The 26,225-nt window shown below is 40.1% G+C and overlaps 1 protein-coding gene across 6 annotated transcripts in view; it reads right to left on the bottom strand.

Annotated features, from left to right (window-relative positions):
• LOC121299835 (ADP-ribosylation factor-like protein 15) overlaps positions 1-26,225 on the bottom strand; it is a 152,043-nt gene that overhangs the window by 96,320 nt on the left and 29,498 nt on the right. For all 6 annotated transcript variants that reach the window (XM_041228010.1, XM_041227982.1, XM_041227972.1 and 3 more), the window contains 3 exons: positions 23,297-23,441; positions 22,196-22,255; positions 11,988-12,196 (listed from right to left, as the gene is read on the bottom strand). In XM_041228010.1, coding sequence (XP_041083944.1) covers positions 11,988-12,196; positions 22,196-22,255; positions 23,297-23,441 — 414 coding nt within the window. The remainder of the gene's footprint in view (positions 1-11,987; positions 12,197-22,195; positions 22,256-23,296; positions 23,442-26,225) is intronic.

Consider the following 26,225-nt stretch of genomic DNA (forward strand, 5'->3'; position numbering starts at 1 on the left):
CAGTGTCAAGGTTAGGGTTAGGCAGGGAAGCCTTTTAGGATGGGAGTGACTATTGACAGGGCAGTCTTTTAGGATAGCAGTGACTATTGACAGGACAGCCTTTCAGGATGGGAGTGACAGATTTAGTCCCAAGTTCACTCTAAGCTATGCTGGCATTCACTCAGTAACAGTAAAACTGGAATTTGTTAGCATGAAGTTGGTAAGGATGTTGGTAGCCTGCCCAGTGTATAACACACACCTTTTGTATAAACTCCAGAAACAGCATACTATACAGTATATAAGTCAAAAGCATCCTAGTATACTGTATATAGAATACTACAGTGTGAGTGAGTGGACTGTACACCCCCTTGTATATACTATATATAGAATACTACAGTGTGAGTGAGTGGACTATACACCCCCTTGTATATACTGTACAGCTCTGCCGTTACAGAACACAACACTTGTAAAAGGGTGCGTGTTATACTCCCCCTACAGTACAGTTTTAGGGTTGTATTGGTGAGGTCAATATGAATTTCATGGTGTATTGGTGAGGTCAATATGAATTTCATGTTTTATTGTTTGTTAGCAGCTAAGCTGGTTGATAAATTTTCTTTATAAATTTTCTAGTTGCATTTTCCTGTTTCAGTGAATACTGTAAAATACAGTCGCTATTAGATGGGGTAAGGCTGCATTAGTATCAAAAGAAAACCAATTGTTTTATCTGTGTAGCACACACCATTCAACACCCCAATATTCAAAACCAGGCTCCTTTTAAAAAGAAATACACTGGGATGAGTGCCCAATAACTGGGAATGATCAGCCACGTCATTTGCATTTACAGCTACGAAGATTATGCAAATTTCAAAAGTTTAATTCAGGGTTTGCATACAAATTACACATTATTTTCATGTGGGTTGTCTTTTTTGTCTTTTCTTGTTTACCACCAATTGTTTTTTTTTGTATTCCACATAAGGCTGATGTCCAAAAAAAACAAAAAAGTGCAGTTGTTTGCATCTAAAGAATACTGAAACTGAATTTACATTTGACTATGATATAATTCACAGTCTCTTTATTAGTGCCCTTGCAATATGAATAATATCTGCTCTACCCCAAGCGAATTGAGCTTCAATACAATCAGAAAAGAAAATCTGAATGCTTTGAAATACAGTAGTCTCCGGCTAAGAGAATGCAAAGTGTTCTCATAGCTGAAGTGTTCTCTAAGATCGAATTAGCCACCAGACACAATATGAATCAATAAATAAATACTTGTCATGACACACGTGCATCAACATGAAATGAATTGAATAAGCAAAACAGGAAATTGTATGTTAATAAACTATAATAATAAAGTAACAGACAAAAATATTGGGTTAACTGGGGCAAAAATATTGGGTTAACTGAATGTTAATAAACTAACTGTTAAATAAATTAACACAACACCCCTACATGTTACAGCAGCAATATACAAGACATGCACATTATTTAACAGAATGGTGAAGCAACTCGCCAGAAAGAGAAACACCAAATTGCTCCACGACTTGTGTCTGATTCAGGTTTTTTTCAAGCGCTCAAACAATTTCCAACTTTGTGTAGCAAGAACACAGCATCCCATTTTGCGAAAAATAATTTAATGATATGACGGCAGATCTGGAAAGATTTAATAAACCAAATCAGTGTCGCTCAAGACACTCTCGCGAGTCACTTTTTTCCAAGACAGTACTGCATCTGTTGTGAACGAATCGCTATCGGTGCCAAGAAGGTGTTCATTTAAGTAAACCTCTTGTTCCTTTAGGCAGAGCATTACAATGGGAAAAAATTAGTTTCACCACAAGAGTATTCCCTTAGGCAAAGCGTTCTCTTAGGAGGTGTTCCTATACTTGGATACTGTAATACTCTTATCTAATTAATAGCAACATGTTTTATAGTTAAACACCTAAAGTGTCTAACTTTAATAGAGGCAAAGAGGGCAAGTCAAAGACAGATGCATTGTGACACACACTAACCTGTCTTTGTAATTTTATACCAGAGAGATTTCCATTTCACAGCACAGAGTGCACTGCTCTGATTGAGAACACAGGGCTGAAGTAAGTCTGACCCTTGTCTAAGGGGTCAAAAATTACCATCTTATTGAAAGAGAGCTACCTTATCACACGTGAGAAAACCAGCTTTAATTCACCAAAGGATGGATCACATTAAATTCAAGTCTGAAAAATGGTTTTAAAACCCTTGGTGGTGTACTGTACTCCTACAACAATGAGGAAAGTATAACAACACTGGAGGGCAAGAAGCTACTGTTCATTCACAAAGACACTGTACACTCAGCTCTGTGACCAGAAACAAGCCCTTCTCAGTGTGGAAGAGTGAAGCAAGTTCTCAAACCCAGCAGCTAGCAGCACTGATATATTACATCTTTACATCTATCGCTAGACGTTTCTATTAAATGCATGTTTATTGCTTGTTTTAAAAAATAAGACCTTGACAAATCAAGGGTCTTTTTAAAACGCTTTCTAGGAACCCTTTAAAAAGTATTCTACCATGCTTGTTAATGTAAACACAGGCCTTGTTGTTATTACTGCAGTGGTGTATCTGCAAGGGATTAGGTGGAAACACAGTCACAGCTGGACCAACAGGGACATTCACTCAGCACCACTGTGCAAACATGAGAGCTTCAGCTGTTGCATGCAGAGCACTTTTACAGTCAGGCCTCGTCCTTTAGGGAGGTTGCAATGTATTTGTAACCATTATAGTTTAAAGAAGACCTACAACTTACGATCAATGATTATAAATGACAAAGAACAAACTAATTTATGTATTCGTACATATGCACAGCTTTCTAAACATATTCCGGTTTTCCTGGAATACCAGAGTAACTTTTTCATTAGCGTTGATGTATCCCAACTTGTTTGTTCACATATTCAGATGTATTTTCCAGTTCTTCTTAAGATGTTAGTAATTACTTATTTATTTTTTCATGCAGGAAGGAAAATGACAACTCATATCTAATGTAATGTGCAGTATTGAAAACATATAGAAGTTGTTGCATTGAGTCCCAGCAACAGGGTAACTTTAAACATTTAATTAAGTATTATCTTGGATACAGGAAACGGTGGCCTCATTTATAAATTTATGCACAATTCTTAATTGTTAAAAGAAAATGCAGTTTTCAATCTGCTTTGAAAATGCATGGGAATGTACTGGCGGACTCCAGCCTATGACCTCTAACCTGTTTCAAAGTAAATCAGGGAAGCTAATGTGGACAAACAAGTCCTTTCCGCACTGTCTGATCAGCCTGCTTCTCATCTCCTGGACTCTCCATCCTTCTCCTCAACAGTCTAGCCATCCTCTCTCACTAGAACCCCGGACTCATGCATTACAGCTCATTAGATTCGATCCCAGGTTAGTCAAGTGGAACTGCCAGCAATTCCCAAAGGCATGACTTCAAAAACCTGTCCATATTAATGAAGTAAACCCCAGAGAGTCGGCTCACCCAGATCAATGATCAAAAGAAAACCCAGAAAACAACAGTACAAAAAAACAGGAAGAATATGAAGCACAGCAACTGCAATGAGCCAGTTCCTTTAGGAAATACAAGCATCGCACAGTCCTCTGCAGCTCCTCAGCTCCGAGTCTGATTACTGCTGGAGGCCTTCATTGCTAAAGTTGATATTGCAGGCATCTCGCAGGATATACAGGACACACCAAACTTGAAGTTGTGCTTGTTTAGGTGCATCCCACTCTGTATGGTACAGCACAGCTAGAACAAGGCTACAATCACCAATAGTAAATATTGAGTTGTTTGAGCAGTGCACTATATGGGAAGTCTCTTTAATTAAAGTGCTGTTGTCTGAACCTGCCCTCTTTAGCAATGCTACCAAGACCACTTTCTTCTCTATCATTTGGTACATGCCCCGGAGATTGTCTCAGACAGTGAACTCAGCAGTGAAACGGAGCAAGTGGACACATAAGCAATGTAGTTTTATTGTGGTACAAGTTGAAACTGGAGCAGTGAAGAAGCTGAGATGGCAGGCACAGCCACAGCTGTTTTAAAAGCGGGAAGATGAATTCCTGTCCGTCTGCAACAATTATTTACCAAACCGTTCTAATTAACTTTTGTTTGATATGCAGAACAGGGAGCTGCACGCACTTTGGAAACTGGGGAAAGCTGCCCCTTCTGATGGACTGAATTGATCTGAGCTTTAGGTTTTTTTTTTTTTTTTTTTTTTTTTTTTTTTTTTTCCCGATACGTCTCTATCACTCATTGTCGATTCAACATGACCTTTGAACCCATTTTTTTACCCTGTTTACATTTGTCAACTAAAGATGAAACGTTTCAGTCAGCCATGTTATGCTATTGGTTCTGTTTGAAGCAGCAGTCTTCAGTCACAGTGGATTAGCTGTTCCACACCATGGAGAAGCATTCCAAGTGATATGGGGTTGAGCTGCTTGTTTACATAACTAACTTGCATGCTACAATCACCTATTAAAACACAAATAAAAAAGTGCTGTTTTAGCTTCTGCTGTGGTTATATCCACCCTTAATCCATCCCAGATGCTCCTCTAGTTCAACTAGCCTGTTTCTGAAGTCACGAGATGAAGCAGGGAGCTGGTGGGTTACAGTAACTGATATGTTGTCTCGCTCACTCCTGCAGCACACAGGTCTGTGCAGTTATTTACTTAACCTTTTGGCTGCCACCATGTCACTGTTAAAATGACACTTATTTTGTTCTACAAAATCTTTGTTATATCATTTTATAATCACACAGAATAGCACATTGTTAACATAACCTAAGAGAAAACACAAGGAGATTTGGAAATTCTGTAGCAACTGGGGAGTTTATGACAGCATGCTGTGGTTGGTTTCATAACCAGTGCTGTCAAAAACAATAATCTCTTACACATACTGGATGTACTTTGAAAGAGAACAATTTTTTTTTATGACAAGACCACTCCTCATTAGTATATTAGGCAGGAAAATATAATTAGGAGCCCTCTTGTTTATTCAGCATAACTAATGGAACGTTCCACTGACTGAGCCAGGCTTGTAGACTGCAGGATTGATCAGGAGAAGCCAGGCTTGTAGACTGCAGGATTGATCAGGTGAAGCCAGGCATGTACACTGCAGAATTGATCAGGTGAAGCCAGGCTTGTACACTGCAGGACTGATCAGGTGAAGCCAGGCTTGTACACTGCAGGATTGATCAGGTGAAGCCAGGCATGTACACTGCAGAATTGATCAGGTGAAGCCAGGCTTGTACACTGCAGGACTGATCAGGTGAAGCCAGGCTTGTACACTGCAGGACTGATCAGGGGAAGCACCACTCGGTGCAGCCAATACTACACTGCAGTATGGGTTCAACCCACAGGCTAGAACTGAATGCCCATCATTTCAAAAACACACAATGCCAAGGGTAAACCACAAGGCTCAGGGCCAACTATGATGTAGTGTAACTTTTTCCACATTGGAGATGCGCCGTTCTTACTGTGTGCTGTGAACCACGCAATACACATACATCCTCAACCACAGAGAGCACAACCACGCTACAGACACATCCTCAACCACACTACAGATACATCATCAACCCGAGACTACAACCACACTGCAGATACATCCTCAACCACAGAGCCCACAACCACACTACAGATACATCATCAACCCGAGACTACAACCACACTGCAGATACATCCTCAACCAGAGATACCACAACCATGTTACAGATACATCCTCAACCACAGAGCCCACAACCACACTACAGATACATCATCAACCCGAGACCACAACCACACTGCAGATACATCCTCAACCAGAGAGACCACAACCACAGATACATCCTCAGAGATCAAACCACGCTACAGATACATGACTCTGGACTGCACTCTCACATTAATGAAGCTGAGAATCATTCTCTTCGCATTCAGAGCTGCACAGCACTCTCACATTAATGAAGCTGAGAGTCATTCTCTTCGCATTCAGAGCTGCACAGCACTCTCACATTAATGAAGCTGAGAGTCATTCTCTTTGCGTTCATAGCCGCATGGCACACTCACATGGAGGTACGATACTGTGGGCCTCGTATTCCAAATGGTTCTGGTTATGCACTGATCTACCAGGATGAGCCCTACACTGCTATTGTGCTTTTTATTATAAAAAGGTTCCATGATTAAGGAATAATCCGATATACCTAAAACAGCAAGCTGTTCGTTTTTACATTAGAGGTCTGACTGGATGTCTAACACCCAACACCCAAATCAATGGTAACAGTTCAATATTAAAGATCATCACAAGCGGTGCTATGAAAATGATAGGAATAGTTACACATTTAGCATCTTATAGAAATAATTATTCAGAATTGATAAACAGAAAATCCACTAAACTACACTGTGTATAGTTAGCAAGGTGTGCTGCTGTTAGACTGACGCTGCTACGCTGCTTAATCTCATATATAGTAGAGAAGCTTATCGTTTTATGTCAGCATTATTTATGGATTTCTCTTGTGGGCTTTTACAGCATGGAGGGATATGTGCCATTAACTGAAGTTGGCGTGACATAACACAGAAACACACTGCTGCTGGATACTCTGGGGAAGGCCGGCCAGTATCTGGAACAGAACGAGCCCTTGCAGTGCAAGTGTTCACTTCCACTGCCGAATACTGAAGGATTTGAGTCTCTCTCTTCCTCTTATCTGAAGTACTGAACCCTAAACCTAACCCTAACCATACATTGCCATCAAATGTGAAAACAACTTCTTTATGCCTCGTGAACAATACTTGATATATTTTTTACAGAATCAAATCCAGTGATTTATACAGCTGGTAAATATTTTTTGTCCCCAAATCTAGCCCTTTTACCTGATTTCTGAAGGACATTTGAAAAAATCTTTAAAAATCACCCGCTATAAACCCCTCAAAGCACTGTGACAGTAAGATTTCCGTTAAGCTTAATTATCTGGAATGACAAGTGACACAAGCTATAAAACATTATTTGGTAAATATCTAGTACAGACATGCTTAAGAACATTGCATATCTAATGCAAGTGTAGAAGTTATACAACATTCCACCAATAAAGGGGTCAATAATTAACCCATGTGGAAATACCAGCTGTATGAATTGTACCGCTGATAGGACAAGAACAACAACTCAGGTAAGACAACCATTAAATGTATTTATCTAAATGCTAGAAGTATCAGAAACAAAATTCTAGAACTTGAAGCTACTGCACTAACAGGTAACTATGATGTGATAGGTGTTACAGAAACGTGGTTATCTGAGAGTGATGGGGACGAATATAATATTTGTGGGTATACACTGTATAGGAAAGACAGGCAGGACAGACGAGGAGGAGGGGTAGCGCTATACATAAGAAACAGTCTTGAAGCCCAGGTGTTAAACCTGGACAAAGAAAATAAAACCGAATCAATATGGGTCAGAATAACAGACAAAAATTCAAAAGGCATAATAATAGGAGCATGCTATAGACCGCCAGATTCAGACGGTGAGCACAATAATCTGTTATACAATGACATTAGAAATGTGTGTAGCAAAGGAGAAGCCATACTAATGGGGGATTTCAACTTCCCCCAAATAAAATGGGAAAACCCGGTGGGTAGCGCGAAGGATGAAATAGAAATGGTGGAAATGACAAATGACTGCTTCCTAACACAATTTGTGAAGGCACCCACTAGAGGGGAGGCATGCCTTGATTTAGTCTTTTCAAATAACGAAGATAGAATAACTAAAAAAGATGTCTCCAGTTCTCATTTGAAGTGTTTTTTAAATCCCCAAAAGTAAAGACTAAAGCTAAGGTTTACAATTTTAGAAAAGCAAACTATGAAGGCATGAAACAGAGACTAACAGAAGTAGATTGGAGTAAAATAGAGAAAACACCCACAGAAGAAGGATGGTTGTTCTTCAAAAACGTAGTACTAGAGGCGCAAAACAATTACATCCCTAAAGTAGACAAATCTAAATGTAAAACTAAATTGCCAAAATGGTTTAATAGATCAATTAAAAAAAATAATCAGCGAAAAAAGGCACTTTACAGAGCATTAAAAAAGGACCAAAAAGAAAGGCACAGAAAGAGTTACAGAGCAAATTCAAAAAAAGGACCAAGAGAGAAAGAAATACACAGAAAGAGCTAAAACAACAGAATGTTTTTCCAATATTACAACAGCAAGTCAAAGAGGAGATTAAAGAGAAGTGCTAGAAAAGCAAGAGAGAAATAGAAATGAACATTGCTAAGGGAGCTAAAACCAAATTCCAAAATGTTTTTCCAATATTACAACAGCAAGAGAAAATTCAAAAAAAAAAAAAAAAAAAAAAAAAAAAAAAAAAAAAAAAAAAAAAAAAAAAAAACACAGTGAGGAGATTAAATGTTTAAGAGATACAAATGGCAAAATCAGTAGAGGAAGAAAAAAAAATAGCAAATATGTTAAATGATTACTTTTCACAAGTTTTTACAAAGGAAGATACTGACAACATGCCCCACATGTCATCCAGTTCCTATCCAGTTTTAAATAACTTTAGCATAACTGAGGCAGAAGTGTTAAAGGGACTAGGAGCTCTTAAAATAAACAAATCCCCTGGGCCGGATGAGATCCTCCCAGTAGTACTCAAAGAAATGAAAGAAGTAATTTACAAACCGCTAACCAAGATCATGCAGCAGTCTCTTGACACAGGGGTGGTACCGACAGACTGGAAAATTGCAAACGTAATACCGATCCACAAAAAGGGAAACAAAAACTGAACCAGGTAACTACTGACCAGTAAGCCTGACTTCTATTATATGCAAACTTATGGAAACTAAAATAAGAGCCAAAATGGAAAATTACCTATGTGGTAACAGGGTCCTGGGAGACAGTCAACATGGTTTTAGGAAAGGGAGATCGTGCCTAACTAACTTGCTTGATTTTTTTGAGGATGCAACATCGATAATGGATAATTGCAAAGCATATGACATGGTTTATTTAGATTTCCAGAAAGCTTTTGACAAAGTCCCGCACAAAAGATTAATTCTCAAACTGAACGCAGTTGGGATTCAAGGAAACACATGTACATGGATTAGGGAGTGGTTAACATGTAGAAAACAGAAAGTACTGATTAGAGGAAAAACCTCAGAATGGAGTGTGGTAACCAGTGGTGTACCATAGGGATCAGTATTAGGTCCTCTGCTATTCCTAATCTACATTAATGATTTAGATTCTGGTATAGTAAGCAAACTTGTTAAATTTGCAGACGACACAAAAGTAGGAGGAGTGGCAAACACTGTTGCAGCAGCAAAGGTCATTCAAAATGATCTAGACAAGATTCAGAACTGGGCAGACACATGGCAAATGACATTTAATAGAGAAAAGTGTAAGGTACTGCACGCAGGAAATAAAAATGTACATTATAAATATCATATGGGAGATATTGAAATTGGAGAAGGAATCTATGAAAAAGACCTAGGAGTTTTTGTTGACTCAGAAATGTCTTCATCTAGACAATGTGGGGAAGCTATAAAAAAGGCTAACAAGATGCTCGGATACATTGTGAAAAGGGTTTAATTTTAAATCAAGGGAAGTAATGTTAAAACTGTACAATGCACTTGTAAGACCTCATCTTGAATATTGTGTGCAGTTCTGGTCACCTCGCTATAAAAAAGATATTGCTGCTCTAGAAAGAGTGCAAAGAAGAGCGACCAGAATTATTCCCGGCTTAAAAGGCATGTCATATGCAGACAGGCTAAAAGAATTGAATCTGTTCAGTCTTGAACAAAGAAGACTACGTGGCGACCTAATTCAAGCATTCAAAATTCTAAAAGGTATTGACAGTGTCGACCCAAGGGACTTTTTCAGCCTGAAAAAAGAAACAAGGACCAGGGGTCACAAATGGAGTTTAGAAAAAGGGGCATTCAGAACAGAAAATAGGAGACACTTTTTTACACAGAGAATTGTGAGGGTCTGGAATCAACTCCCCAGTAATGTTGTTGAAGCTGACACCCTGGGATCCTTCAAGAAGCTGCTTGATGAGATTTTGGGATCAATAAGCTACTAACAACCAAACGAGCAAGATGGGCCGAATGGCCTCCTCTCGTTTGTAAACTTTCTTATGTTCTTATGTTCTTATGTTCAGTGCTGAGACCATTAATAAAACCTCATTGTGGTGGATACTCTTCTAGTCTTGTGCATTGCTAGAAGTCTCTATGTAGAGACCATGCAGTCTTAGCTTATCGAATCCATCGTGATGACAATAGCTGTTCAGTACAGGAAAGCCGTGTCTCGGAAGCCTCTGCTGTATAAATAGTGTCCCGCCCCTCTGAAACTCTCACATCTCAAGCTGATTTTAAAGCAGGTGAAATAGACCCCAGAACGATCTCCCTGGCTGTCACACTGTCCCGCTCCTCTGAAACTCTCACATCTCAAGCTGATTTTAAAGCAGGTTAAATAGACCCTGGCTGGCAGTCTCCCTCCCATACAGCTTTTTTTTTTAAAAAGTACATCCATAAAGGTATAGGATACTGCAGCTTAAAAAAAACGTACAGTACAGCAATCTAAAATGTTGATAGCAAGCACAAATTATACGATGAGTGTTTAAAAACAGTTAAATCAGTCACTCCATTTTCACTAACATCATTCACGTGTAGCTGAATTACAACAAAACTACTTTAAATAGCCAAGCTTAATGGATAGATTTAGAACAGTAATACACTAGGATTGCCTGAACTGACCTTTACATGTACATACATACATAGAACTAAACAGTTTACAAATCAGCAATAATAAATAACACCTCCACCACGAATATGATCCTCTTCATCACACGAATCCTCAGAACAGGATGCACCCGTGCAGTGTAAACATTTACAAAGTACACCAATGTATTGCAACAAAACATCCGCCTACTACTTCCGGGATCCACAAACAGACACAGTAACTTCTTCAGAATGTTTGAACCCATTCTGAACTAGTCCTGCCAACTGATAAACAAGAAGTAACTGACGCGGGGTCACCCAAATCAGTGTCAGCAGAACATAAAGCCAGTGGGATTTGCATGCATACATGTTCTGGCCAATTTCAAACTATTGCAACATTTTTATAAAAACACACTTTAGCTATTGTCTGTAATACATTACGACTCATTGCATAGTATACTGAGTTGTAAGCAATGAGGACTTCACATCTTTGCTTCTGTAGTGTAGCACAAAGTGAATGTTTTCAGATCCAGCCCATGGATATGGAGTCGTTTGCTGTTTCTGAATTATACATGAATCCCAGCTCAGACACTGTTCCAATAACCCATCACACACTGCAGTTCAGGATATGTTCCACTGTTTAAAAAATAATTTCTGCCGTTACAGGTTTACAAAATGTGTGTAAAAAATACAAACGTATTCCCTATCAAGTGATGTCTCCTGAATATTAAGAAAATGGATATGAAATCAAACAAACGGGTTTCAAAAACACTGTTTCAATAGTATTGGATGGGTTTAGAAATAGCACCGAGCTTAAAACAAAAGCAAGGTTTCTGTTAAGTCACAGTTTTGGATTCAGTTCAACTACAGGCTCTAATGGGGCTCAGAAAGAGCCAAGCACTGAGGTGGAAGGCGAGCACCAGCCCACACAAGCCGGGCTCATCACACACTGGGAAAGAGTTTGACACTTACAGGGCTACCAGAGTGCATTTATTGTTCCCTTTTAGCCGAAGCTACTCGCTTTCTTTTTCCTTGATGAGTCACTCATTTACAGGGTTACTTTACAGAGTGGAAACATTTCATTGATTAAATGATTTTTTGTTGTTGTTTATTATTCCTATCCCTCTGCAGAGGCTGTGTTATGAAACACAGGATATACTGTGACGCAGGCAGTGGATAGAAAACATCTCCTTGATGCCCTGGGAATAACCCTTTAAACATCCTTCAGCAAAACCTCGACCTGTGGAAGCGGAGCAGAGCATTTTACCTGGCTTTCTTCCCACTGGAGAAATGCAGCCTCTTCTCAGAGAACAAGCACATGTTGGTTTGGAAGCTTACCTCTTGTAGAGAGCGGGCTGCTGGCTTGTCTTGATGGTTGGCCAGTATTAAGAAAGGCAGTATACAGAGCTGGGGGTGCTGCAGGGCTGAGTGAAGCTCGTTTCTTGCTATTTCTAGCTCCTCTTCTGAAGAAGCACTGTCCAGTACGAAGATCACCCCTTGGGAGCCTTGGTAATATCGACTCCAGTACTTCTTTATATTGTCAGCCCCTTGCAAAACAAAGCAAAGAGGTTATTGGCATATTTAACAGCAGTCTTGAACAGATTCATGCAGATGTAACTTATGAGTTGTAGCTTTGTGAAAGCGTGAGTTTGTGAAGTACAGTACAATATCAGCATTACAAACACATTGGGAGGGTGTTCATAAGTACGCTAATCGGAGATCAGATACCTATGTCTTACCTTCCCTACCGAGTCACATACACTACCTGAAATCAGATCTGCATGCGTCCGATTGACACAGAATTCTAACCCTTACATTCCCCACTGTGTTGCATACACTGTCTGCAATTAGATCTGCATGCGTCCGGTTGATACAGAACCCTAACCCCTAACCTTTACATTCCCCGCTGTATCGTATGCACTGCCTGAAATCAGACCTGAATGTGTCTGGTTGACACAGAACCCTAATCCCTAACCCTTACAATTCCCCACTGTGTTGCATGCACTGGCTGCAACCAGATCTGCATGATTCCAGTTGATACAGAACCCTAACCCTTGCATTCCCCACTGTGTTGCATGCACTGGCTGCAATCAGATCTGCATGCGTCCGGTTGACACAGAACCCTAACCCTTACATTCCCCACTGTGTTGCATGCACTGGCTGCAATCAGATCTGCATGCATCCGGTTGACACAGAACCCTAACCCTTACATTCCCCACTGTGTTGCATGCACTGGCTGCAATCAGATCTGCATGCATCCGGTTGACGTTCAGACATATGTTCAGATGCAGCAGAGGATGAGCATTTGAGAATTGCTTGTAAATGAAATCTGAGAAAATGCTTTTATCCTATTTTGGTTAGGAACATAATTTCCAAATGCTTTAACTCTTGACCTAAATCTTTAACCTGAGGAATATTAAAAACTAAACTAATATGAAATTTCATTTTAATTAAAGAATAATATCAATATCCTAAGTTTGAATAAACTTGCCAGAGGTTCTGTACATTTCCTGGCTCATGCTGATGCAGGCGATAAGTAACGGTCACTTCAAATCTACATCTTTAAGCAAGTTTCCAATCAAAACAACCTCAGATCTTGTTTCCCACTGGAGTGCAAATTATTAACAAATCTGTGTCAACTGGAACAATCCCAACTGCTTTTAAAACTCTCGTGGTTAAGCTGTTACTCAAAAAATCTCATTTAGCTCTACAATTTCGTGCAATTTTAAACCAATTTCCAATGTACCTTTTATAGCTAAGATCATGGAGAAGGCAGAAGCCAATCAACTTAATGTGTTTCTTGAGAACAATAAAGTTCTTAAAGTTCCAATCAGGTTTTCGACTCGTTCATAGTAGAGACTGCACCGGTTAGAGTTGTAAATGACTTCATGGTAAATGCAGACTCTGAGTATATTTCAATTCTGGTTTTGTTAGACCTAAGTGCAGTATACCGTTGATAATACCATTTTAATGGATCACCTTAAAACTGGTTAGGGTTTTCTGGAACTGTACTAAACTGCTTTAAATTATATTTTACTAATAGACAGATCTTTCTGTCCTTGGGAGATTCAGCACTAGGGTCATTTACAAATACTTGTAGTGTAAACATAGTGTACATTTTCACATTTATCCTGATCATACACTGCTTTATATTTCTGTAAAACCTGGGGATACATCTGCAGTCTCAGATTTAATTCAGTGTCTGAATGATGTAAATATCTGGATGGCTTAATTTTTTGCAATTAAAATCAGATAAGACAGAAGTTTGCATTTTGGGTTCTCAGCAACAACTGGAATTTGCCAATTCTCTGACAACAGAATTGAGTAATTTAAATTCAAACCTGAAATCAGAAGCCAGAAATGGAGGATTCATATTTGATTCTGATTTATGTTTTGAGGCTTATATCCGTAATGTCACCAAAGTGTCTTTTTATCATCTACGAAATACTACTAAGATTAGGTCTTGTCTTTCATTTTCTGATTCTGAGAAGCTAATTTATGCTTTTGTGACCACATAGCTTCCACGCTGGCTTCCAGTAAGATACAGAGTTCATTATAAGATCCTACTTTTCACTTGTAAAACACGTCATGGCCTGGCATCTGACTATGTAAAGAGCTGTTGTCCCTGTATGTACTTAGAACTGCTTTAAGGTCAGCTGATTCTGGTCTTCTGTCCCTCCCAAAGATTAAGACAAAAAGGAAAGGAGAAAGAGCTTTCAGTTACAAGCTCCCACCTTATAGAATAAACTACCATCTGATATCAGAGATGCACAGTCACTTCATATTTTTAAATCAAGTTTAAAAACTCACTTTTTTTTAACCTAGCATTTTATAGACAATGTTAAGTGTTCTTCTCTTTTGATTACTCTACTAATATTGATGGGTTTTTTTTGGTGTTCTGATTTATTTTACTATAACTTGTTCAAATATATATATTAATTGTTTTAATGCATATTATTGTAATTCTTTGTTTTATTGACCTGTAAAGTGCTTTGATATACTGTTGTATGAAAGGCGCTATATAAATAAACAACCATACTTACTTACTTAGTTAACAACCAATCAACAAAGGGTATGCCATTGGTTTGTGTTTCCAAAGACATTTACCACTTTACAACAGTGCTATTGTCATTAACATACACCATATTACAGACATTTACAGCAATAAAACTCACACTACAGCTGCAATTAATACAGGTAACTGAAGTGCTTTCAGATTTCCTGTCCTGGAAGATTGCAAAGAGTTACAGTTTATTCATCCAATGCTGACATCACATCAGGTTTCATTTAGCCAGCATAGGTTTCTCTTGTTAGAATGAATGTCACTGTATTATATACCCTACAGCTATGGCTAAAAATATTGCATCATCCTATAGAACCAATACAATACAGAACACGGTCACCAGTCTGGGTGCGTATTGTAGTGCTCGTAGTGGGTGATAACATCTACAAACAGTGAGTGAAAGTGCAGTGATGATCCGGTTTTGGTGCTGGCCCCAAGCGACAGCTCCGGATTCGTGTTAGCTGTCTGGTGGTTTAACAAACACAGACAATTACTAACAGACAATATGAAAACACAAAACACTCACAAATACTTTCACTTTCACTTTAAGGGACAATCCCCTGATCCTTTCAGTTCCTTGTATCTCAAACCAAGCGAAGGAAAAGCTTAGCGTTTCTCTGGCCCCTTTTATGCTATCCCGCACAACCCCTTGGTAAACGATTGCAGCTGCGTCTATTGCTGGCAGCTGCTACCTCGTTTACCTTCCAGGTCAATATATTCCTGCAACACAGTCTCGCTTCCTTGGAGACTGACTGACTTCCCGACCCCGGAAACGGACTGTCAGGCCAGCCTGTCCAGAGACTTCTCCTTTCGCTATTTAGCACCCTCGCAGGTCGGGTGGGAGATTTACAACCAGAACTCATTGCATTTCTGTCACAAGACTTCACAGCTAATGTATTTCACTGTAGTAGAGCCTAGGTTGGGGAGACACTGGCAGCACTGACCAGTAACGTCATCATCTCATGAGACTGGCAGCTACAGTTCCAAGCATTATAGTATGCTGAATGCACGAAGTTTATGCTGTGATTTATAGTCTGGTAGTGAGAGCTATAACCTGACGAACCACCAGCACATTACTGAGCCGTGAGACAATCTGTCAACCAATAGGAACTCCACGTGGAGTTCCCAGCAATGTCAAACAGCAAATCATAACAAGCTCTAGTCCCTTCTTCCATCTCATCACTTTCTGTGTTTAACTCAAGGCAGGTTCGATGCTTTTTAAAACATGTCATCATTGATGACCGGTCCTTGTTAAGCAGATTGCTTAATCCAGTGGTTCTCCAACAGGAATAAAGATACTTTGTAAGCAAGGATTCTGAGTCAGGTAAAGCAGGCAGCAATTCCCAAGCCCATTACTTGTTAAAGTGTAGTGTACTACAGAAACAGCTCCTCAACCTTACTGGACTGCTGACTGTACTGTTGTCTCTCACTCGCACAATTAGACAGCTTATTACTCTTTTTTTCAAGTTATCTTTGTCTGTTTTGACTTCTGAAATTTTAGTAGCATTGTTCTTTTATACCAATTGAATGTCAGCGTATCATCCTTCATGGCACACAAGCATTTCACTAGAGCAACGAATGTCATTAGCCTAGGCACTGCGCATGATCTGCTCTCCACTAAAGGTCACAGTTTCCCAATGGTTAATTGTTAGCTTCCGAATTTCTGACCACACCTTTGTGTATGCTGGTATTGAAAAAAATAAGGTTTAAGGTTATAAGAAGACATAAGCCAGATACCAGCTCCTGCAAGGGAGCCAGCTCTTTTGTACAGCGGTATCAGCACTATGCTTCAGAGCGAGAGGTCCCAGGTTCGCATCCCACCTCCGCCTGTGGGTGTCCCTGCCTGCAGGAACCATGGTTCAATACAATATGTAGCACTTAAAAGTTTGTTTGCAATGAACAGCACTGCAAATCACATAGCCTGCATAGCTCAAGGTGATAGGCACTTTTAACTAGGGATGCAGAGACTGGGTTCTTTTGGGCCAGTCAGCCATGGTGGGGAAGATCTACCATGTGGTATTTTATCTATCCAGGGTAAAAAATTGACCCAGGGTAAGATCTACCATGTGGTAGTTTATCAGGGTAAAGAAATGACATTGGGGAAGACCTACCACATGGTAGTTTCTCAGGGTAAAGAAGTGACACGGGGCAAGATCTACCATGTGGTAGTTTCTCAGGGTAAAGAAGTGACAAGGGAAGATCTACCACGTGGTAGTTTCTCAGGGTAAAGAAATGACACGGGGCAAGATCTACCACGTGGTAGTTTCTCAGGGTAAAGAAATGACACAGGGGAAGATCTACCATGTGGTAGTTTATCAGGGTAAAGAAATGACACGGGGGAAGATCTACCATGTGGTAGTTACTCAGGGTAAAGAAGTGACACAGGGGAAGATCTACCATGTGGTAGTTTATCAGGATAAAGAAATGACATGGGGCAAGATCTACCATGTGACACCAGTACATATCAATACAAGAATGGGCATATTTCATTATACAAAACAATGTTAAAGTATATTTATGAAGAACCTGTAAGCATTTGATCATCCACATTTCTGACTGTCCCTGCAAATGGACAAGCCTTAAAATCAATTTCTTTTTTTTTTTTTAAAAATCAGTTCTTCAAAAAATATGTAAATACGTTGTGCATACAGAACCAAAAAATTTACAGATACTGCAGATTTGTATTTTCACTGCATTTTTAAAGGAAATAAAGGCAGTGCCTAACCAGATGTGTTTTACATCATTTCCAAGATTTCACAGATTCATAAAAATTCAAGATTTTTATGATTTCTGTGACCTCCGTGATAAAATCGTAGTCCTTATAATATATGATACACCAAAAGATCAAGCGGCAATTGCACAAATCAACCTAGAGTAATAGTCCTTGGAATGTGAAATCAAGTAAAAGGCGATTCCTCAGGGTGTCAGCACATTATATACTGACCTTGAGATAATACTGGAATATAGCTTCAAAAATCACTGCTCACTTGTACAGCACATTGAGTATTAGTATTAGAACATTACATTCATTTAAACAGCTATAGGTTTGGGAATGAAGCCGGGAAGAGAAATCTTCACATTTGCTTTCACTATTAATTAATATTTGTAAAAATGACAACAACAAAAAAATAATCAAATCTTGGCAAGAGCATTGAGGTGTGGTAACAGAAAAAAAGTCTAATTGATGAACCAGCATGCTTGTCAAGTGACACAGCGCGTGTGTGTATTTGTGTTGAAGGGATGCTGGCACTAGGAATAGCCAGTGCGCACATCCACGTCATGTGCCAGCAATGTCTGCATCCCAGCAAGTCTGGAATACCTGCAGGATCACACTTTGTTTAATTACCACAGCAAAGCCTAGGAAAATGTACAGATAGTTCTGTTTCACCTTCCTATTACTGCCTGAATGATAGAAAAGAACATTCAAATGTCATCAGACCTGCCTACATTTCACAACCAAATCACATGGCAACCCGTTCTGAACCCCTTGAGCACTTCTCCAGCCCTTCAGTGCTAATCAGCTTTACTTTGTGATCATCACTCTTACCAAGTTTAGGATGAGATCTGCTTCATGCTTCAGTGCTAATCGGCTTTACTTTGTGTCTGTCACTCTTACCAAGATTAGGAAGAGCTCTGCTTCATTACTAATCAGCTTTACTTGGTGCTCGTCACCCTTACCAAGTTTAGCAAGAGCTCTGCTACATGCTTTATTGCTAATCAGCTTTACTTTGTGCTCGTCACCCTTACCAAGTTTAGGAAGAGCTCTGCTTCATGCTTCATTCCTAATCAGCTTTACTTTGTGTCTGTCACTCTTACCAAGATTAGGAAGAGTTTTGCTTCATTGCTATTCAGCCTTACTTTGTGATCGTCACTCTTGCCAAGTTTAGGAAGAGCTCTGCTTCATGTTTCACTGCTAATCAGCTTTACTTTGTGCTCGTAATGCTTACCAAGTTTAGGAAGAACTCTGCTTCATTGCTAATCGGCTGTACATTGTGATCATCACTCTTACCAAGTTTAGGAAGAGCTCTGCATCATGCTTCACTGCTAATCAGCTTTACTTGGTGTTCGTCACCCTTACCAAGTTTAGGAAGAGCTCTGCTTCCTGCTTCATTGCTAATCAGCTTTACTTGTGCCCGTCACTCTTACCAAGATTAGGAAGAGCGCTGCCTCCTTTGAATGGGACTCTTCTCTAAAGCACTTACACTGCTGCATTCTTCAGCACACCTGTCATGCGCCTAATGCCGCACAGGAATCAGAAATGATCAAGGTCTGGTAAAACTGGCCTCATCCTCTGCCGCGTGCTGTCATTCCTGTCTAGCATTTCATCGTAGAGAAGGGTGGCTTGTTTTTGTTTCTCTTATTCTACCTGGAAAGGCATGTTTTTACAGGACTCGAGGCTGACTCGAGGAGACAACATGAGTTACTTGTGAAAACAACCTGCATCAAGTTTACCATGGTTATTATACTTTAATAACTGCTCTTATCTGTATTACGATATTCTGTAATGTGATATTTTATAATGTGATACCGTATTCCTTCGAATTTAAGACGCCCTCGAATTTAAGACGCAGTCCAAATTTACCACCCTCAATTTGAAGAAAAAATAAAACATCAGATAAATATGCATTTGCAAAGAAACAACCTCAATTACGCTGTTGTATTGCACAAAACTGATAAGAAACTGTAGTTGTAGCTTAACCATGGAGCTAGTTTATTGTGCTGCGCATTATATAATATTTAAGATGGCATCTCTGTTGTACACACACCACTCACTCACTTACGGAATCACACATCCTGGCAACAGCAAGCATGACACAACATTCCATGACATCAGGCAACATGTAACCCATCAAACACAACAGCATTGAACATTGCTTGGAATGTCAAAAAATACAGGGGTCTGATCAGAATTTCCGAATTGTAAATGTTTCTCTTGCAATTCCTCAGGAAGCTTGGTTTGTTTCTTTCTCAGCAGTGTCGCGTTGCTGCTTGTGTATTCGGGCAGACGCCTTTGACGTCTTTTCCCGGCAGTCAGACAAGTTGCTGTTTGTGTACTTGGGTAGTCAAGTCATTTGTTGGCGATTTTAATACATGCATCACTATACTGTACTCAAATTTAAGACACAGGCTATTCTTGAGAAGCAAAAGATGGTTAAAGCGCATCCTAAATTCGAAGGAATACAGTATTTTATAATGCAATATTTTGTAACAACTGTAAGTCGCCCTGGATAAGGGCATCTGCCAAGAAAGAAATAATAATTAAAAGAAATAAATAATGTACACAGGAATGTTGTAGTTTCAGGTTGATAAGGGTTACCATGGTTTTACCATTTGTTACCTTACTTATATCTCCATTCTTTAACTATACTTTATTATGCTTCGATATACAGTGCCTATAGAAAGTCTACACCCCCTTGAACTTTTTTCATTTTGTTGTGTCAGTGCCTCAGAGTTTCACGCATTTAAATACGGATTTTTTTTCCACTTATCTACACACATACTCAACACTGTTAAGGGGAAAAAAGTTTTTATTAAGAAAATAATTATATATTAAAACTACGAAACTGAAAGATCATAATTGGATAGGTCTCCACCTCCCTGAGTTAATACTTGGTGGAAGCACCTTTGGCAGCAGTTACAGCTGTGAGTCTGTTGAGATAGGTCTCCACCAACTTTGCCCACCCAAATCTGGCAATATTTAACCATTCTTCTTTAGAAAACTGTTCAAGCTCTGTCAAGTTCCTTGGGGAGCGTTGATGGACAGCAATCTTCAAGTCATGCCACAAATTTTCAGTTGGATTTAGGTCGGGGCTCTGACTGAGCCACTCAAGGATATTTACCTTTTTGTTTCTAGCCACTCCAGTATAGCTTTGGTTGTGTGCTTTGGGTCGTTGCCATGCTGAAAGGTGAACTTCCGTCCCAGTTTCAGCTCTCTTGCAGAGGGCAGCAGGTTTTCCTCAAGGACTTCGTACTTTGCTCCATTAATTTTCCCTTCTATCCTGACAAGTGCCCGAGTCCCTGCCAATGAGAAACATCCCCATAACATGATGCTGCCACCACCATGCTTCACAGTAGAGATGGTGTTCTTTGGGTGATGCGCTGTGTTGGGTTTGCGCCAAACACAATACTTCGCATTTAGGACAAAAAGTTCCATTTTAGTTTCGTCAGACCACAAAACTTTTCGCCACATGGCTACCGAATCTCCCAAGTGATTTTTTACATACTTCAAAACGGGATCAAGGTGGGCTTTCTTGAGTAATGGCTTCCTTCTTGCCACCCTAACATACAGGCCAGATTTGTGGAGTGCTTTAGATATTGTTGTCACATGCACACTTTGACCAGTCTTGGCCATAAAAGCCTGTAGACTCTCTGATCAGTCTCCTTCTTGTTCAGTCATCCAGTTTGGAGAGACGGCCTGAACTAGGCAGGGTCTTGGCGGTGCCATACACCTTCCACTTCTTAATAATCGTCTTGAACATGCTCTAAGGGATATTCAAGGCCTTTGATATTTTTTTTATACCCATCCCCTGATCTGTGCCTTTCAACAACTTTGTCCCAGAGTTCTTTTGAAAGCGCCTTGGTGCTCATGGTTGAGTCTTTGCTTTGAAATGCACTACCCAGCAGAGGGAACCTACAGGAACTGCTGAATTTATCCTGAAATCATGTGAATCACTACAATTTAACACAGGTGGAGGCCACTTAACTTGGTGTGTGATTTTGAAGGCGATTGGTTACACCTGAGCTAATTTAGGATTGCTTTGACAAACTAAACAATTGCAGAAAACTGAGCATTGAAAATTGTAAGGGTTACAGGAACACCAGCACTATTTACAAGAAACAAATAAACTTTTCTGTGCTGTATCCTGTGCTGGCCGTATCGCATTTTAATCATAATTTGGTGACAATATTATATATAAATCCCCAGGGAAATACATCTTTCAACGCTTACTCAAGATCGTCCTCAAGAGAAAGAGTTTCTCTAATAAGCATCATGCTGTACCAGTAGTGCGCCTCCTCAAGATGGCTTGTCCTTTCAATTACAGCTCCAGCATTGTTGTATTGACCGGATACACCAGGATTCATTATAATCACAGCACCAGCATTGTTGTATTGATGAGATACACCAGGATTCATTATAATCACAGCACCAGCATTGTTGTATTGATCAGATACACCAGGATTCATTATAATCACAGCACCAGCATTGTTGCATTGACTGGTTACACCATGATGCTCACAGGACAAATTCTTTTTGCGAACGCCGTAAAGCAAAAGTTGAGGAATTCATGTCTGGCAGATTTATGACAGATGATGTGTGAATAAAAACATCAAAAACAACCAAGATAATGATTAAAAATACATTGCTGTGATATAGACAACCCAGGATACAACACAGTTCAAACAATGCGTCACGTTCCGTCACACTTTCAGAAAGTACTATCCCATAGAGGTTTGCTTGGAACAGTTAGATTAACAATGTTACCTCCAAGTTCCTTTACATTCAGGATGGCGTTCTGGAATGGAACTGCTTTGATGCTAAAACCTGAAAAGAGACGTCAGAATACAATTAGACTCCTACTAATTCTATTACATCATTCATGAATTGTCTGGGATGGGAACTGTACTTCAACAGAAACTTTAGGAATATATGTGTGTCCTCTTATCCTTCACCCCTGAATAAAAAAAAGAGTGAGCACAAATATAACTAGGATGCTAAACTGATGCTTAGGAAACACTCATTTCTCAAATCACTATTTACAGATTATCCCACTGCGTGTTTGTTATACAAAGATGTTGCACTTTGTGAATAACCAGAAAATTCATTACAGGATATTAGCGGATGGCTAATTCTGAAATGCAGTTTTTTTTTACCCACAACAGGTAACGTTCTTTCAAAGCCCTTTCTTTCTAAATCAAACTTTTAATACACATTCTACAGCGGGTGTGGGCAAACTTATCCCTGATGCTGCTAAAAGACTCATTTGTTATACATGCCCATTTTGTAAAAAACAATGCATTTTTGAAATGTGACTCACAAAGAGTGTGAAATTTGCAGAAAACCCTTCGCATCAGTAAAAGGGGTTGTGAAGCAGCAGGTGTACCTCTCTGTGTGTGCTTCCCAATGTACTGGAATATAGTATCAGTGATAGGGGTTGTGAAACAACAGATGCACCATCCTGTGTATGCTTCCCAATGTATTGGAATACACTGGGGACCTCTGCTGTAAGCTTTGGGAACTCATTCGGATTTAGACTTGGTTGTTAGCTTATTTTATCAAAGGCTCCATTAAGTTAAGGCTATTAAGGCTAGTTCTTTGTGGAGTTCTGATTTTGTTGCAGTGTTTGCTTTTTGCTTCTAATAATATGCAAGTCTCTAGAGATGTTATTGCGCGCAATGACATAACACGCTTTAACAGTACATCATTAGAGAGGAACTGCTTTACCTGTTCCTGGCTGCAACAGAGCTGTTTCTGTGTAGTTTTATACAACTAAAGTAGTTTGGCTCCTTTTTAAAAGTTCCTTTACGCTTGTCATTTAGGTTTTATGTGAAGTTTGTATACTGTAGCCCAAGCGGATTACCTTACCTGTGGTAGGCACAACTGTTTCTGTACCTTCACTACAAAGACGTGAAAGCAGACTGGTCTTGCCAGAGCCCGTCAGACCAATGCAAACCACATCATACTCCAGTCTCGGAGGGGGAGGTCCTTTGCAGCAGAGTGCTCTGAAACACTGGAGAAAAAATACAACCATCACAAAGGGGTGTTCATTACGCGCTAGCATTCGTTTTCAGAACAGGTACACAAACTGGTCTATTAGCACATGAATCAGAGTCTGTGGCTGGAAGCCATTGCAGTAAATGCATTGTGAACTGCAAATGGGATGTTTAGAAAGATCAACATCTACAACTAAATGAGAAAATAAAAACATTTTTTAGAACATAAAAGTGATTAAATCAATTTCCCAATCTTGAGTGACTGAAATGACTGTGGAGCTACACTGTATAGCTGGCATGGTCAAGATCCAGGAGGGCAAGGGATCATTTCAGCTGCTTGTTTCAGATGATGCTAAAACTCCACTTCTCTGTCTTCAATCACAACTACACTCCACTGCCCCACTGGCTTCAATTACAACTCCACTCCACTGTTTTCAATCACAACTCCACTCCACTGTCCCACTGGTTTCAATCACAACTCCACTCTGTCCCACTGGCTTCAATAACAACTACTCTCCACTATCTTCAAATCACAACTACACTCCACTGTCCCGCTGGCTTCAAGCAGAACTCCACTCCACTGTCCCGCTGGCTTCAATCACATCTCCACTCCACTGTCCCACTGGCTTCAAACAACTCCACTCCACTGGCTTCAACCACAACTCCACTCCACTGTCCCACTGGCTTCAAACACAACTCCACTCCAGTCCCACTGGCTTCAAGCACAACTCTACTCTACTGTCCCACTGGCTTCAATCAAAACTCCACTCCAGTCCCACTGGCTTCAAACACAACTCCACTCTACTGTCCCACTGGCTTCAATCACAACTCCACTCCACTGTCCCACTGGCTTCAAACAACTCCACTCCACTGGCTTCAACCACAACTCCACGCCACTGTCTTCAATCACAACTCCACCTCACTGTCCCACTGGCTTCAACCACAACTCCATGCCACTGTCTTCAATCACAACTCCACTCTACTGTCCCACTGGCTTCAATCACAACTCCACTTCACTGGCTTCAATCACAACTCCACCCCACTGTCCCACTGGCTTCAATCACAACTCCACTCCAGTCCCACTGGCTTCAAACACAACTCCACTCCACCGGCTACAATCACAACTCCACCCCACTGTCCCACTGGCTTCAATCACAACTTCACTCCAATGTCTTAAATAACAACTCCATGCCACTGTCTTCAATCACAACTCCACTCCACTCCACAGGCTTCAATCACAACTCCACTTCACTGGCTTCAATCACAATTTCACCCCACTGTCCCACTGGCTTCAATCACAACTCCACCCCACTGTCCCACTGGCTTCAACCACAACTCCACGCCACTGTCTTCAATCACAACTCCACTCTACTGTCCCACTGGCTTCAACCACAACTCCACTCCACTGTCCCACTGGCTTCAATCACAACTCCACCCCACTGTCCCACTGGCTTCAACCACAACTCCACGCCACTGTCTTCAATCACAACTCCACTCTACTGTCCCACTGGCTTCAACCACAACTCCACTCCACTGTCCCACTGGCTTCAACCACAACTACTCTCCACTATCTTCAAATCACAACTACACTCCACTGTCCCGCTGGCTTCAAGCAGAACTCCACTCTACTGTCCCAGTGAAATGCTGAAAGTAAAAAGAAAGCAATCTGCCATGCCGTTCAAAACACACTGACATTTTTATTTATGTTATGCTTTTAATTAGATTGAAAGCGTTTAGATTGTGTTTTATGGCGTTTCTATAAAATGCTTCGAGACATTACCTCATTGTTATTTCAGTTGTATTGCTGATTGGTTGGGTTTTATGGTAATGAATCTCTCTCTCTCTCTCTCTCTCTCTCTCTCTCTCACACATATATATATATATATATATATATATATATATATATATATATATATATACACATATATACACACACACACACACACACACACACACACACACACACACACACACACACACACACACACACACAGTGGCTTGCAAAAGTATTCAGACTCCTGACCAATTCTCTCATATTACTGAATTACAAATGTTCTATTGAAATTTCATTCTGTTCGATATTTCATTTTAAAACACTTAAACTCAAAATCAATTATTGTAAGGTGACATTGGTTTTATGTTGGGAAATAGTTTTAAGAAAAATAAAAAACTGAAATGTCTTGCTTAAATAAGTATTCAACCCGCACACATTAATATTTGGTAGAGCCACCTTTCGCTGCAATAACAGCTTTAAGTCTTTTGCGGTAAGTATTTACCAGCTTTGCACACAGTGTCGGAGTGATTCTGGCCCATTCTTCTTGGCAGATTTGCTCCAGGTTGTTCAGGTTGGTTGGACGACGCTTGTGGACCACAATTTTCAAATAGTCAATAGGATTGAGATCAGGACTTTGACTGGGCCACTACAGGACATTCACCTATTTGTTCTTGAGCAACTCCAATGTTGCTTTGGCCTTGCGCTTGGGATCATTGTCCTGCTGAAAGGTGAATTTCTTCCCAAGCTACAGTTTTTTTAGTGGACTGAAGCAGATTCTCTTGCAGTATGTTCCTGTATTTTGCTCCATCCATTCTTCCTTCAATTGTAACAAGATGCCCAGTCCCTGATGATGACAAGCATCCCCACAGCATGATGCTGCCACCACCATACTTCACTGTAGGGATGGTGTGTCTTAAGGCATGGGCAGTGTTAGGTTTGTGCCACACATAGTGCTTTGAGTTTTGGCCAAAAAGCTCTATCTTGGTCTCAGCTGACCACAAAACCTTTTCCCACATCGCAGCTGAGT

This window comes from Polyodon spathula, chromosome 2 (genome assembly GCF_017654505.1).
Source record: "Polyodon spathula isolate WHYD16114869_AA chromosome 2, ASM1765450v1, whole genome shotgun sequence".
In the NCBI taxonomy this organism is placed as follows: domain Eukaryota; kingdom Metazoa; phylum Chordata; class Actinopteri; order Acipenseriformes; family Polyodontidae; genus Polyodon; species Polyodon spathula.